Source organism: Habropoda laboriosa, unplaced genomic scaffold (assembly GCF_001263275.1).
Source record: "Habropoda laboriosa isolate 0110345459 unplaced genomic scaffold, ASM126327v1 scaffold86, whole genome shotgun sequence".
In the NCBI taxonomy this organism is placed as follows: domain Eukaryota; kingdom Metazoa; phylum Arthropoda; class Insecta; order Hymenoptera; family Apidae; genus Habropoda; species Habropoda laboriosa.
Genome location: NW_017100212.1, coordinates 1,196,459 through 1,212,545, shown reverse-complemented (window position 1 = coordinate 1,212,545; position 16,087 = coordinate 1,196,459). Strand labels below are relative to the sequence as shown.

Sequence of the window (16,087 nt, the reverse complement as noted above, 5' to 3'; positions counted from 1 at the left end):
ATAAGTAGCGGTCTATTGAACAATTTCAGGCAAGCCGCACACACCAGCCTGTCGAACTTCCCTCATCGGTAATAGCAAGTACGGGATGAAGACTTAATCCGAAATTGACGTTCTGCGGGAAAGGATATTCGCGTCTACGCAAAGAGAAGGATCTCGAAGGAATTTCTGCTAATTTCGAAGGACGGCATTAAGGATATCGAAGGTATCCGTCTTTTAATTCGATTGCTGCTTATTTTCCGTGTAACTCGGATGGATTTGCTCTCTCTCTCTCTCTTCGGATACGCGAATCTCTGAGGTGGTCCACATCAAAGTGTAGGAGCTAGAAGGGTGTGCAAATTCGGGAATGCAAAACGCAAAGAGAATCTGAGAGGTGGATACAGTAATGGCCGAAGCATCGACAAAACCACGAACGGTGACTATTTCCGAGAAGCTACTTACTTTAGCCGTTGGTACGCGTTTATATATATATACGTAGAATTTCACTTAATTAACCGTAACGATGCGAGCCGGAGGAGGTAATAAGAAAAATACCACGAGAGATAAAGAGTACAAAAGAAAGTTTGGAAGGAAGATCTGAAGAGCGAAAGGTAATACCCATAAAGAGCGGGGGGACGGAAAAGTTGGTTGCAAAGGAGCCCTCTTTCCAAACCGCGAACCAACTACCGCACCCCTCGCGACCGAAACTCCGCGACGCTGGCGTATTGAGCCGCGACCGGGAAGAATCCAGAAGCCAGCAATTATTCACATTTTCCAGACGATTCTCCGGCGTTCATAAAATCAAATCTGTCTGCGGCAGTCTGGGAAGAGAGGAGAAAGAGAGAGAGAAAGAGGAGCACGTGAAAGTCCACGAGCAGGCTGCGGCCGAGGAGGGAGAGTGGTACGGCGAGTCGGAGAAGGCTTCCGCCTCCTTCTTAAACCTCCTCCACGGCAGGTTGCGCAAGATGCGAAAGTTTCTTCCGCGAGGAAACTTTTGAATATTCAATACTCGCCGCGGCACGAGCGCACCGGCGCCGTTCGCCCCCGAGGGGGTGGCTCGGCAATCGGGGAGGGGAGGCAGACGGTCACGGGTACTCCGAGGAATTTCATTTTTCCTATTTTCTCCCGCGATTCGTTCAACCCAGTAGGTGCAGCCTACCGAATCAAGAGAGAGAAGAGGCTCGATAAGACCAGGGTATTTTCCATCCCCCCGTCCAACCCTCTGGCGACCCTCTTCTCCGCGAGTCCTCCCACGAGACGCGTCGAGCGGCCCTCCAAGAGGGTTAGATGTTTTCGATGAATCGATTCGAGGGTACTTCCGCTATGCAAACTCCCTTCCCATCGGGGAACGCTCCTCGTCCGCTGCTGCTGCTGCACACCACCACCATCACCGCCAGTTTCCGTCGTCACCGCGCTCCTTCGTCTCCGACAACCTCGACGACTCGACTTCGACCTGGCGACGAATCAACCGAGTTAAGGCTGCACCCTTGCGACCATCGCCGCGTTGCTTTGGCAGCGAGGCAACCGGTCCCGTGGACGGCGAACTTTCGGTAACGAGGTTGCTCGCAAATTGCTACCAGCTATTCCCCCGGCGTGTGATCCCGGAGAAGCAGCGCGGCACGGGGACAGACTGGATCCATGGAATCGCAAGATTGTTCGTGGCAACGAGGACGAAGGGTACGGGTGGGAAGGTGAACGTGAAAGAAACTTGGAAAGAAGGGTGGAACAGGTTCTCAGAGGTTTTGCAGCGGACCGAGAGAGTATCAGAAGATCTATTAACCCCTTCTGCTGCGGCAGACTTTACATTTCTTCAATTTTCAATCAAATTCAAATAGGAAATTTGTCCTTTTCAAATTTCTTTTAGTAAATTAATGTGGAAGTGCGCAAAGGACAAAAATTAGCGCCGTTAGCAGTGAAAGGGTTAATGCATATTTAAGAGATTCAACTTTTCGCCAATTTTTAACCCTTTCGCCGCGGCAGATTTCTTCAATTTTCAATACAATTAAAATAGGAAATTTCTTTGTGCGCAAGGGACAAAAATTAGCGCTATTAGCGGTGAAAGGGTTGATGCACATTTAAGAGAGTCGACTTCTACGAGGATACGATAAATCAATTTTCACAAAGATGCAAAGATATGCAGTAAATTCTCTACAAGTGTCAGTCAGTTTGGATTCTACAAGTGTCAGTATAGATGGTCCTGCGCCTATGTTATGTCGCTCGCTGTCAGTCAGGCGATAAAAAAACGTAAAATTAAAAAAGTTGGTATTTAAATCGCTTGGTTGCCTCGAATCACGTTTCGTCCTTATCTTTTATTCGCTGTCCTTGTCTACGTTCGGCAAACTACAAAGGCGGGCGCGAGGCTCGAAAACGTAGTCCCTGACTCTACAAGTGTCAGGTTTAGGTTCCTTGCGGACTGACACTTGTGGAGAATTTACTGTATTTTTTTTTATCATCTCCAGGTGTGTATTTTCAAACCACAGTGATTTTTCCTTACTCCCCGGTGGATATAATTCAGAAACCGCCTGAACAAGCACGGTTTCCTTGCGAGATAACGAGAGAATTGGGGAGAAGCACAGGCAACGCGGAGGAAAAGAATCGATCACCGCACAGGGACGCTAAACTATTCCGTGTACACGCGTTTCCGGTATCAAGGAGAGCGTCGGTGTGTTTGCACGGATTAACTTTGATCTAACCGTGTAGTGGGCCAGCTACTGTAATGTCACACCCCAGTGGTTTTCCTCGAGTTCGCGAGGAGAAACACAGAGGGTTAACTTCGGTTTGAATTAATAAACGAGGCTTTGCTTCTAATACCAGGCTTAACTCAGTTTAGTTTGTCGATCGGAGCTGTGCAGCGCCAAACTGTAATCGGATTTTGCAGATTGCGCCCAATACGATACACCGTGCATTAGTCCGTCGCGACATATTTGAGCGCCTTCGTGAATCAATCAGCTACCCTCTTTCATAACTGAAACCAACACTTGTAGCCATTCAATTATCCACGCTAATCGAATCAATTGTCCCTGAATTTCGCGCCTTGCCGCTTTCCTGTCTCCGTCGATCGTACAATCTTCTCACCCTGCTAAACAGAAATAATCTACGCCGACAAAATTATTCCAACAAGTTTTGTTATTTTAGATATGACAGAAATTATCTTCGCCCCAATTTTCCCAGTAAAACTCTGAGACAGCTCTCGACGTCTAATTGGGAGTAATTGAAATTGACAAAATTACGCATCGAACCGTCAAAAGTCGCGCGCGCGAGAGAGAGAGCGTAATTTCTATGTACACGAGAGTGAACTATTACGAAACACAACAAGCACTTGGCTTAAAAGGAGAAACGTTCCTTGGTAAATAACGAACATTCCACCAAAACGATAATTGGCTGAAGTTGTTGAACAAATTGAAATGATAATCGAGCAAATTGCAAGTGGTACCGAGTAGAGTACCGCGGCGGAACCGAAAATCCAATATTCAAGACAAACTCATCATCATCTTCCATTCGAATCTACGCCACGAAATAATCCTCCTCCTCGGTTCCCTTTTCGAATTATTACATTTAAAACCACGTCCTTATTAATAAATCCGTTCACGGTATAAAGCACAAGTTTTCCCTCGCAACACCTCCTCGAATAATACTTTCCCCAAAGTTCCGCGTTCTCTATCGATTTTCCCGCGGTTTCGCGGCGCAGCTCCGTGAAACGAAACTTTACGCGGAACGTCCGCGGCGGCGGCCCGATTGCATTAAGGGCGGAACAATGCGGAAGGACATTTCCCTCGGAATAACTGATTAAGATCGGAACGACGGAACTTTACATTCCGTTATTTTCGGCCGAGGATGAGACCGGCGCGCTCTAACGTTTCCTGCGTGCCGAGATCGCGCACCTATCCCGGCAATTCGATTGCCCTAAGTTTCACATAGCGACGATCGTGTTTTGCATACACATTCTCGTGGTTGATAAGAATTTTTCGAACGGACGATTTCATTTCCAATTCTCGAAATAAGAATGTTGAAATAAAAAGAGGTTAGGACAAAACGGGGTGTGTTTTGAGAGTAAAGAAGCTTGTAATTTGAATTTTTTGCACGAGAGGAAAATGTTCCAAGGTCGAACCTCAAGCGCGATTAAAGTGAAACGTTTCTTTCCAGGAAAAAGCAGCCGCATAGAGAGGAATAGGGAGAGAGAGTAGAGTGAGAGAAGGAAGAGGGATACAGGTAGCAGTAATCGCGAGGGAAACCATTAGGGGCTGTTTCTGAAGCTTATCGTGGTCGCGCAGCAAGAGCGGGAAATCAAGGAGGACTCGAGCCATTCAATTGTCGCGATAACGTCGGAATCCGAGTGAAGACGCGTCAGACTCGGCCGGAAACGACCTCGTCGAGCAGCTTCCTGCCCGTTTTGTCTTCTCCCTGTCGACCACCCGTCGTCGATTCTGCCCTTCTAGTTTGCGCTCCTGTCGAAGGAAAACTAACCGTAAAACCTCGAATATTTCGTGTCGTGGAGCACACGTTCAACGTCCTACTCGATTTTCCCCGACGCAATTTTCATTCGACATAAAATCCAACATGTGGAATAATTTCAAACACCAGGCTGTATAGCCCACGGTAAGAACATCCTCGCTACGAAGTACCTTTCTCGCGCAGTGAGAGAGAGAGAGAGAGTCGTCGACAATAGCAACGTATCCCAGCAATAAGGAGCGCTATTTTCCTGCAGCTGGTGGAAATTGAGCCAAGAAACGGCGGAGCAGTTAAACGCGCGTGGGTCGCCGTAAAGTCGGCACGCTGTAAACGTCCTGAAGAAGCTACACACCTTGAAATCTTCATCTGACGATTGAAAATTGTATCGAAAAAATTGTACCTTGTGCAGGAATGATGGGTGGTGAGAATGATTGTGACGAGTGCGTGGACTGGAATGATAGCGGTGCGAATGAAGAGCGTATCTCGTGTGAATGCGATAGAGGTGCGATTTGAGAGTATCGGGTGAACGAAGGGTGAGTGACTGTCGAAAATTTCGGTGGACGCGACTGGATGAGCTTTGAGAATCTTCACGACGAGTGAAGAAGCTAGAGAGGGAGAGAATGAGTGAACGAAAGAATAAAACAGGGTGAATGAGACGCGCGCTAGGCATTGAGAGTAAAAATATCGTAGAGCGAGAGTCGAGAGAGTCGAGTAGAGCTAAGAGTTAAAGAGTTAAGTGTTAATTATTCCGAATACGGAGTTAGTATTTGTTGGAATTCATCGATACGACGCGCATATACGCTTCTCACAGCGCCTAAGCAGGGAAGATCTTTCGACCTGGCATACGCAGGACCTTTTAACACAGTATTCTTTTCAGGCACTAAACGTCAAGATCACATGACGCGCCTAGGCGATGGCCGCGAGACCCAAGCCGCAGAGGGCCTTAAACAAGGATGACTGCAGGTTGTACCCCCACTCCAAGGCTTGCATGGTCCCAACAGCCGACGGGAATACAGTAAATTCTCCACAAATGTCAGTCCGCAAGGACCTAAACCTGACACTTGTAGAGTCAGGGACTACGTTTTTTGTAGTTTGCCGAACGTAGACAAGGACAGCGAATAAAAGATAAGGATGAAACGTGAGTCGAGGCATACCAACTTTTTAAATTTTACGTTTTCTTATCCCGAAATTTTTCTTAACATGTCATGCCAGCCAGTGAACGTGTTAATAAGTAAATGTTGTTCAAATTATATCGTGTTTGATATCATTTTCATCAGAGAAATCTCAGCAACATGTTAAAAAAAATTTCAGATGAAAAAAAGTAAAATTAGCGAGCCGTGAAATCTCGTAAAAGAAACCGAGTGGTGTAGCGTTACACGAATGACTGACAGCGAGCGAGATAACATAGGCGCAGCAATGACGCAGCCTAGGCGTAGGACCATCTATACTGACACTTGTAGAATCCAAACTGACTGACACTTGTAGAGAACTTACTGTATATAAAAACGGGGGAAAGGGCAGCAGCGGACAGAAAATTACCGATTACCGTGTTATTTTAGCCAACACATATTAACTATTTATTAACTAGATTACACACTTCCACTGTAATTATAGTTACACCAAACGACATACGAAACCCACGTATTATTTTCTACAAATATAAAAATTTCAACAGTATCGAATTGTCTCTGTTGTATTATTAGGAGAAATGAGCATGTGTCTGTGTAATAGTAACAGCAAAAATGATCAACATACTGAGACAGATTAATATAAATATGTATATAGAAATAACATAGTAACCATCTGTTTACTATGGGTGACGCTGATACGCATTTTTTCTCAGCGTCTTGTCGATGTTTGTCTGATTGATTGCGTAGCGACGTGCCTTCCTCGCGTATCGAAATAAAGAAGATTCATAATTGAAGTAATATCTTTTAATTTCTTACCATAATTCTAATAGTCTCACTTAATAAACCATTGTCGTTGTTAACTTTCGCGTACTATCTACCACCAAGACGAGTGTCCATTTCGTCCGATAGAGTAGATAAAGAAGGACGATAACCGAAAGCCAGATAGATAGATAGGGGATGAGCATCGATTTCCGTTTTGGCCCAATAACTCTGCCTCCATTTTCACCGTTACCAAGTTCCACGCGGAAAGGACAGGCATCGATCTCTCCCCGCCCTCTGTCCACCCCGCTGCAGCTCGTCATGTGTCCGTGACAATGGCATCGCGCTGCTTCATGCATAAATGCGACGTAACAATAAACAGAGAGGCGCTCTCGCGCGCACAGTGTGCATGAGGGTTTGGCGAAGGGGGGGAGGCGGCAAGGAGAGACGCTTCAAAGGCCTTCATAGCCGGAGGATCAGAAACCGATATGAGATTTGGCTATGTATGAATGATGTAGCACGCGACCACCGCTACTTGCAATCTCGGCCGCCCTCTCTCGCATGGAGGAAGGGACGAGAGGAGACAGAGAGGCGGGAATATGTGTTCTCTGTTTGTCCACGGATATGTACCGCTATATTGCATATACGTATAGCCTGGTTTCCTGGCTGGAAAGGCGACTGGGATAGGGACCTATCTCGTCCTATGTCTCTGCTATGCTGGCGAGGGTATATAATTGCTTTCAATGGGGCGGCCATTCCGGACAGTTTTCCTTTCGATCGTTTTTCGTCTCGACCGCGTCTTTCAGGGAGTAATTGGTAGACTGTGGATTTTTCTGAATATATTTAACAATTATTGTATTATTCGCTAAATATTGCAACGAGAACTATATTTTGGCTTTATTTATATATTTTTCCATATTCACTTTTCCAAAAATGCATAAGAATCCGCTGGATAATAGTTAGGTTTGCAATGCGATTTCGTTGCTACTTTTGAGATTAAGGTTTCCACGTTTTAACGTTTTTCTCCGACGCATTTTAACGTCTTTTTCGTTCATTTCCCTTTTGAAAAACCCTTTTAAGCTACACCGGGTGGTGTCTGCATTTTAACACCACCTCTGGTCCCTGAAAACAGTCTCTGGACCAGAAGACTCGAAAAGAATGCCAAAAGAATTGTTGGCAAGGAGATTAGAATCTCAACGGTTGTACCATATTCTTAGAAATATACTTTTACACACTCCTTGTCGTGCTCTGTTCCCTCACACTTTATCGCCAGGAGAGCTGCTTCTGCAATTGTCATTGTCAGGAGGTCTCTTCCTGCACCTCAATAGCAATTAACGTGTCATAAACCCGCGTGGACCCGAGTTACAACACTGCCTAGGGCGATCTCTCACCCCCTAAAGACCACGAGTTGACGTTCAGCGTCGACGAAGCTCCTAATTTCATTGGCAGTCTTGACCTCCCGTTAAAATTCATAGCTCTCGAACAAACCGATATTCGCCCCTTTCTCAACAAATCAAAGAAAATCTTAACTCTACCGAAATAATAATACACAGTTCCAAAGATCGTGTCAGATATAACCCTTTTGCACAATTCTCACTTCAAATATTTGATCTTCCAGGTAAAAGATTGAAACACCCGGCCAGATCGTTCTTATTTCGCACGTTTCCTATCCCTGTTTGCCTCGAGTTTAGAATTTTCTTATCAGAAAACTACTAAAATTGGACGATAGAGTAGACGACAATTCTGGTTATTGACGTAAGCGTTAAGCAAGAAGATCGAAGGATTTCCTCGTTATTACGCTAACTGTCGGAGCAAATATTTGTCACCGATCGATTATCATCAAAGAAAATCTTAACTCTACCGAAATAATAATACACAGTTCCAAAGATCGTGTCAGATATAACCCTTTTGCACAATTCTCACTTCAAATATTTGATCTTCCAGGTAAAAGATTGAAACACCCGGCCAGATCGTTCTTATTTCGCACGTTTCCTACCCCTGTTTACCTCGAGTTTAGAATTTTCTTATCAGAAAACTACTAAAATTGGACGATAGAGTAGACAATTCCTGTTATTGACGTAAGCGTTAAGCAAGAAGATCGAAGGACTTCCTCGTTATTACGCTAACTGTCGGAGCAAATATTTGTCACCGATCGATTATCGTTGGAACAAGGTGTGAAGGATGTCTTGAAGGAAACTGAACGTGTAAATCCACATCGAAATGAACATTTCCATACGTGTATTTAGCTCGTGCGTAAGTTTCAGGTGCAACGTTGAGAACGTCACAGCTTCCACGGGTTTGCAGGATAGAAACCGGCGTAATAATCGTAAAGTGAATTTTCCAAGCGTCGTCCAATTTCCACGGAAGATACGAACGATTATCAGCACGGGTTGGATTGTAGAGAAGCGTTCTGGTAAGAAGGTAACGTTGTGGGCGAGACGATGCAGATGTCAGGAGCAAGTGCAGCAATAGTTTACGAGAAAGAGAAAACTGGTGTTGCGAGCGTAATCACGGTAATGCTTAGACGAGGATTCAGACTCCTTTTGCGCTTTTCCATTTCCTTGCACCAGCTCGTTTCTTTCTTCCTTCCCTTTCTCTCTCTCTCTCTCTCTCTCTCGTTTCCTTTCACGGCAGTTTCGCTTTATTTCGCGTCCTCACGGAGATAATCGGCCTCGAAAAGCGAGGAAGAAATTAGAGACGGAAGGCTCGATAATCGACGACGATTAACACGTTTATGAAAATTCGTAACAGGAGAGAAGCAACGGACAGAATCGATCTCGTCGCATTCGCAATGACGCGACAGTTTTCACCGAGTTGCCTTCTGCCCCGATTTCCCTTCGTTTTTTTTTTCCTCTCTTTTTTTCTTTTCTGCCTGCCTCTCCGCCGCCGCGAACTTCTGCACAATTTTATTGCGCTCGCTTTATATTGCTATGAATCATCGCTACACAATCGGGAATTCATGTTTCGCTTCGTGCAACTTCGACGATAAATCACCCGAAGAACGGGCCGCTGTTTTTCGTGCTATTTTCGCGACGTATGACGCTCGTTTCTTGATTTCCTTTTTATTTCTGCCCGCCGACCGGAAACTACCGACAAATCCGGAAAGAAAAAATCCGATACGAGCCTGTACTCCATCTCCTGTAAAACCAATAAAACTGATGGTCTAATAAGACTCAACGGTTAAATCAATTTTCCATCTCAATTTCCGTTTTATCGTTTAAATATACCAAACTAATTTCGATAGCGATATTTCAGTTCTTCAGAATTCCCTTTCTGTTCCTACATTCTACACAGGATGAAATTGTTGCAGTATTGGAAATTCTAGGCTCTATCTGAGCAGTCGTAAGGGACGAAAAACCGAAACGAGGGTGTGTGGTGACAGTGACGATCGAGTGCAAAGAAGTTTGCGTGTGTAGTGAGAGAAAACGAAGGAGCGAGTCAGGTTATTAGTGGGTTAAATACGCACACGCGATGTATACAGTAGTTAATGGATCGTTGTGACAAATCTGTGCAGCGAATAAATGAAAGTATAAGTAATTACTCGAACGAGACTCGCACGCGACACTGTAACGCTAATTACTGCAACGCGAATCGGTAAAGGAACTAAAGAAACAGAAGAAAAACTTTGTGAACGATGCCGCGCATGTATCTATGAATATCTATTGCCATTCGGTCGATAACTTGTCGATCATCCATCAGAGTGGAAAGAAAAACTAAAAGGAATAAATGGAGTGGATGGCGAGTGAAAAGTATAAGAAAATTGTAAGAAAATTTAATTAAAATTGTAATTTAATTATATTGTGGCGCCCGCCACGGGGGGCCACGCACTTAGGCCTGGCGACTCTTGGCCCTCGAGGCGACAATCTTGTCCTCGAGAATTGGTTTTTCCAAACATCTCCGAGTTTCTTCGTCCTCGAGGACAAGAGTATTGCGCCCCCACTTCCTGGGACTTTCCCAGGGAAAAGGGGCTACTTAAGGAAGCCCTGAAAAAAGGCATGAGGCCTTTTGTCGTAGACTCGCGTCGCCTACACTTCAAAATTCGGTTAAGCGTTATCGGATTCGAATAAATATATTGTTATTAAACAATTTGCCCGAGTAATTACTTTACACCACGTCACTTCCAAAGGGAAAAGGGGCTACTTAAGGGAGCCCCGAAAAAGGCACGGGGCCTTTTGTCGTAGACTCGCGTCGCCTACACTTCAAAATTAGGTTAAGCGTTATCGGATTCGAATAAATATATTGTTATTAAACAATTTGCCCGAGTAATTACTTTACACCACGTCACTTCGAAAATATTAAAAAAGTATAACAAGTCTCGTAAAGAGTCGTCAATTCAATTCACTTACCGCAACAATTACACAAACTATATTCTAAAGGAGAAACAAAGGAACCTTCAAAGACACCACAGCGCACAACTCGTGCATCAGATTAGGCCATCGTAAACCCTCGCAGGTGACGAAGGGAACGGGAGCAGCACTCAAGTTTGGCGAACGAGGCGAAGGAGAGAGAGGCTGATGGGACGCAGGAACCGAGTCGAGTGCCGAAAGGACTTCAGCCACCTTTCATGTAAGGTAATTAACTACCGAGAACCGTTGACAAACACCCAAATCCTCTCGCGAGCAACCCTCGCTTCGTCGCGGCCGTCTCGCTCCTTTCCTTCGGCACACCCCTCCAGCCGTTCTTCTATTTATTTTTCAAGCTGCCGTCCCCCTTATTCCCCTCGGGTTCACGCAGTTTAAAGTTTAACCAGAAACGGTTCCAGTCCAAGGGGTCGTGTACACTGGGTTAGAAATTTAACAATAGAGGACTGGTCCGATATTAGTTGGGATTTCCTTCCAAAGTTCGGTACAGTCTGAGCTGCGATACGGCGTGCTCGTAAGATCGGTCAAGAGTCGAAGTTTTCGCGTGCCGGGACAATCGAGTTGACGGAAATATGAACAGTCGAGGATGCGGAAGTTCGGACAGGACTGTTAGAAGAAACGTTTGAAATCCGCTGGCGAATTTAGCTTGAAAGAGTTTCATTGGGTTATCACTTGAAAATGTTTTAACGACGACATAGGAAAAAGTTGTGGTTTTTTTTTTTACCAAATTTCGTTGGAAATATCAATCTAGTTATGGAATTGTCAGAAAGTATTCTGATTTGGAGTAGGGTGGGCGTGAAATGAATTGAACGTGTCTACGTTTTTACAATAGTATATGTTACACAAGAATTATATCTGGGCGCCGTTCGCAAAAAGTGTGCTTCGAGGGTCTCGTGAAGAGTCCTGCCGATCCTGTCCACCTCTATACTCCATTCAACGAGACGAGTCACCAAGTATAAACACGAGCACGTGAACAGGGCAGGGCCGACTTACGGATTCCAGATCCCCATATCGTCCGAATTTGAGAACGACGACATGACAAACAATGTTATACACTCAACGGAGGAAAGAAAGCACACGTTCACTTCGAAGGCTCGCAAAAATCGAACTATTTTTAGCCTGTTTCCAACTTACTTACCACTGAAAAGTACCTGAAATCATAAAATACACATTTGGAAATCATTAAGGTTTCTGCCTGCAAGACCCCTCGGCAAGGGACCACCATAACTTGGCCCTGAGTTGTAACATGTGACAGCCAATGACCATAGTCGCAGAGCCGATCACGTGAAAAGCGAGGGAGTTGTTTGTTTTTACTTAGTGACTCGTCTCGTTGAACGGACTGTACGCGAACAGGCCCAGGGAAAAACCCAAAGCGCTGGGCCTGGCTTCGAGATGCTCGCTTCGCCGTCTTCGGGACGGGATTTCTCAGAGAATGATCCGATAATAAACATTAACACGTTGCATTTCGCCCGAGTCATCGATGACCCAAATATTTTTCTGTATTTTCGTATGAGAAACATTATTACAAAACGCAATCCGAATGAAAAGTCGCTGCAATCAGTATATCAATTGTAAGGTAAAAACAGTCAGGATAACGGTGGTGAGCGATGGAATAAAATATAAACGTGGGCGGTTAAAGCTGTATTTTCGTATGAGAAACATTATTACAAAACGCAATCCGAATGAAAAGTCGCTGCAATCAGCATATCAATTGTAAGGTAAAAACAGTCAGGATAACGGTGGTGAGCGGTGGAATAAAATATAAACGTGGGCGGTTAAAGAGAGTGCAAACGCAGCAGAAGACTGCACATGGCCCACTCAAGCCTTCGCTTTTTGGACTTTTCTAACACAATTCAGACACAAGGAAAAATTCCAAATATCCCAAGCAGTAATTAACATTTCCAAATTTTCCACTTGCAAACGACGCGCAACTCCTCATATTTTTGAAAAAACCCAAAATTAAATTTCCCACATTTCAAAAATTTAATCGACAATCTCGTCGTATCGCGCAGACTACAGGTACGTTCCAAATCGCGCGGGACAGAAAAAAATAGCGTGCACAACGAAGAGGAAGAGGAAACGGTAAAACGAAGCAATTTCAACGAGAGAACCGCGTACATTATCGCCGCCATTTCACCGGAACGACGCTGTCGGCGGACGACAATATTTCCCGCGTTAACTTGGCGAGCGTTCGCGAAACGATAAAGGCTCCAGAGGGTACTTAGCGCGAATCAACAATTTTGCAGCGCATTTGTTTACGCAGCGCGAGGGTGCACCGCGTCCCATCGTAATATCAGGCCCTCCGCGGTCCACGTCAAATAAAAGCTTCGCCCATGAATTATTTTGCCGGCTAATTTCCCCGGTGGCGCATCGCTTGGACACCGGCCTGAGGGACGTCGCCTGCCCTGTTTCGACACCGCGACGTCAAACTGACTTTATCAGAGTTAGGCTTGACAATGGCTATATAAAACTGTTAATCATGATTAAAGTTATAACGCTCTCCGCCAAACGAATCTTCGCGCGCGTGTGACACACCTACAGGGTGTAAAATAAAATAAAAAAGAGAGGAGGAAAAGGGGATACTCGTGTGCTGAAAACGGGTGTAAAAATGGAGATACAGCCGGTGTTAGATCGTTCGTTCAGATTAAACGATATTAGAAACTATTCGTCGCTGATGGATCGCGCGTTCAGTTTATGACTGTTGAAAATGGCGCGGAGCGTCGAGCGAGAGAGTAATTGGCGCGACGTACACGTGAATATCCGGATAGCTGTACAGGCTATAATCGTGTCGATAAATGGTCATCGTTCTGGGAGTACTTCGGCTGGATGTTAATCTTCGAGGAACGATCGTTACATCGTAAATTCGTGCATCGATCGGTTTTGCTCAAGGATGGAACGCGAAATGTACGGTTTCTCGAAGAAATCATGTTTTTCACATTTTTCTCTGCTTTGTGGAAGATTTAAATATTTGTTCAGAGTGGAATAGGGTAAATAGCTGTTCGCCAACTAAACTGATAGCGAATAGGCAAATGTTTGCTCGTCCAATTCAACCATTGGCTCGTTCCACGAATCTGACACGTTAAATAAAGAAAAGTATTGAACCTTCGAGGCGCAGACTCGAGTTTCTTCGGTTTTCTGGGTCCTCCGTCGATTTTTCACGTTCGCTATACTTACCGGTGCTTCGCTATACCCACCTTTGAATTACAAAAGCTCGAGATAAATGTCAGGGTGACGAAAATGAAGAACACGGTAGTTTTTAAAACTCCTCTATTTTTCATGTGTTCTATGGCAACAAACATCGTGTAAGAGATTCGATAAATGGAAACATTACAAAATACTTCGAGTTAGGTAATAGCAAAGGGTCTATACAAATGTTCCATCGCTTATGGCAACGCGTGTCATCTTACTTAAATTACGTTTAAAGTAAAAAAAATACGTAGGTTGAGTAAAGTGTAGTCGAAAAAATTCTATACAAGTCTCTTAAAATCTAGTAAAAGAGGATAAAATTGTAAAAGAACGATACGCAACGGAAACGAAGGAAATAATCGAGCGATTAGAGTGTCTTGCGCGATAGGAACCCGCGAGACTCGCATTCCAGTCGTTCTCCTGCAGACAATCACCCTCTAATTACACCTGCGATTACGGCAACGCGGCAGGAATTATACTGTGACAACGCTTACTCTAGATTCAGTCTAGATCGAGAACGGGAAAAGTAAAACCAGATGTCAGACGGTTTCCGTGGAGCCTCGGTTCTATCCGCGCCAAAGATTTCTGTCCATGACGAATCGCACCAGCAAGGACAGCGCCATGAGGAAGGTGATCACGGCCGCACCGACCAGAATTGCGCCGTACTCTGTGAATCGCAACAAAGAGAGAAATTTCGACGATTAGAAACGCACCGCGAGAAGCCTGTTAATTTTCAAGCGTGATTTCAATTCTCTGTTAACGGTAGAAAAAGCGACACTTGTCCGCCGGTGATTTTAGAAATACAAATTGAATTTCACGTTGGAACAAGCGGGAAGCAACAAAGCGGCGAGGTGAGCGTGTTCGAAAAGGGAAATAGGAGGAAAACGGAGAAACGAGAGATGTTTACTGTGAAGTCAAGTACGTGTATTCAGTCGCGTTACAGTCAACGATTGCGATAACAAGGAAAAAAAAGGGGGGAAAAAGGAAGAGAAAGAAATGGCGTTGGTAATGAATTTTCAGCGGGTCGAATTATGCGCGGTGGAAAACCGTTAAAGATCTCGTTACTCGCGACATGCGTGCTCCATACGATGGAAAATTTCAGAGAAAAGCAGCCACGTCCCGCCTCCGTTCCCCCGCGCGCACCGCATTCAAACGAATTTATTCCCCCGTCGCGGCGGAACAATTCCGAGTGCGAAACCCTGAATGCACAATCGCGAGTCGCCAGACAAATAAGGCTGCGTTTTTCAATGCAATTAAAAATAATTATCGTAATTGTGCATTACGTATTCAGTAACACTGCCGTCGTTCTACGGGTGAAATGTTAAGCAGCGCTGTTAACATGTAATTATGAGTCAAGTGGAATTGAAAATTATTCCATTCGAAAAATGTTAAAAATGTCGTGCTTCGGTCTTTTAGAGACGTTCGCGAATGTCTTTCGATTCACTTTGCTTCTATGCTTGACTATCGCACGATTCTACATTCGAAAGAAAAGCATTTAATATTCAAGGTTCAAAAGGAACATTCGCACACTCGGCGCTGTTAACATGTAATTATGAGTCAAGTGGAATTGAAAATTATTCCATTCGAAAAATGTTAAAAATGTCGTGCTTCGATCTTTTAGAGACGTTCGCGAATGTCTTTCGATTCACTTTGCTACTATGCTTGACTATCGCACGATTCTACATTCGAAAGAAAAGCATTTAATATTCAAGGTTCAAAAGGGACATTCGCACACTCGTTCCTTTCAATTTGCTTTACTTTATGCTTGACCATCGTCCAATTGCAAATCCGAAAATAAAAAGGAATTGAATATTCAAGGTTCAAGAGGGACCTTCGCACACTCGTTCCTTTCAATTTGCTTTACTTTATGCTTGACCATCGCCCAATTCTAAATCCCAAAATAAAAAAACATTTAATATTCAAGGTTCAAAAAGGACCTTCTTTCCTTTCAATTTGCTTTACTCTATGCTTGACCATCGTCCAATTGCAAATCCGAAAATAAAAAGGAATTGAATATTCAAGGTTCAAGAGGGACCTTCGCACACTCGTTCCTTTCAATTTGCTTTACTTTATGCTTGACCATCGCCCAATTCTAAATCCCAAAATAAAAAAACATTTAATATTCAAGGTTCAAAAAGGACCTTCTTTCCTTTCAATTTGCTTTACTCTATGCTTGACCATCGTCCAACTGCAAATCCCAAAATAAGAAAGCGTAAAATATTCAAG

The 16,087-nt window shown here is 44.3% G+C and overlaps 1 protein-coding gene across 5 annotated transcripts in view; it reads right to left on the bottom strand.

Annotated features, from left to right (window-relative positions):
- Nucleotides 1-14,330: 14,330 nt before the first annotated feature.
- LOC108570827 overlaps nt 14,331-16,087 on the bottom strand; it is an 8,635-nt gene continuing 6,878 nt past the window's right edge. For all 5 annotated transcript variants that reach the window (XM_017932745.1, XM_017932748.1, XM_017932749.1 and 2 more), the window contains one exon: nt 14,331-14,528. In XM_017932745.1, coding sequence (XP_017788234.1) covers nt 14,428-14,528 — 101 coding nt within the window. In that variant the 3' untranslated portion in view covers nt 14,331-14,427. The remainder of the gene's footprint in view (nt 14,529-16,087) is intronic.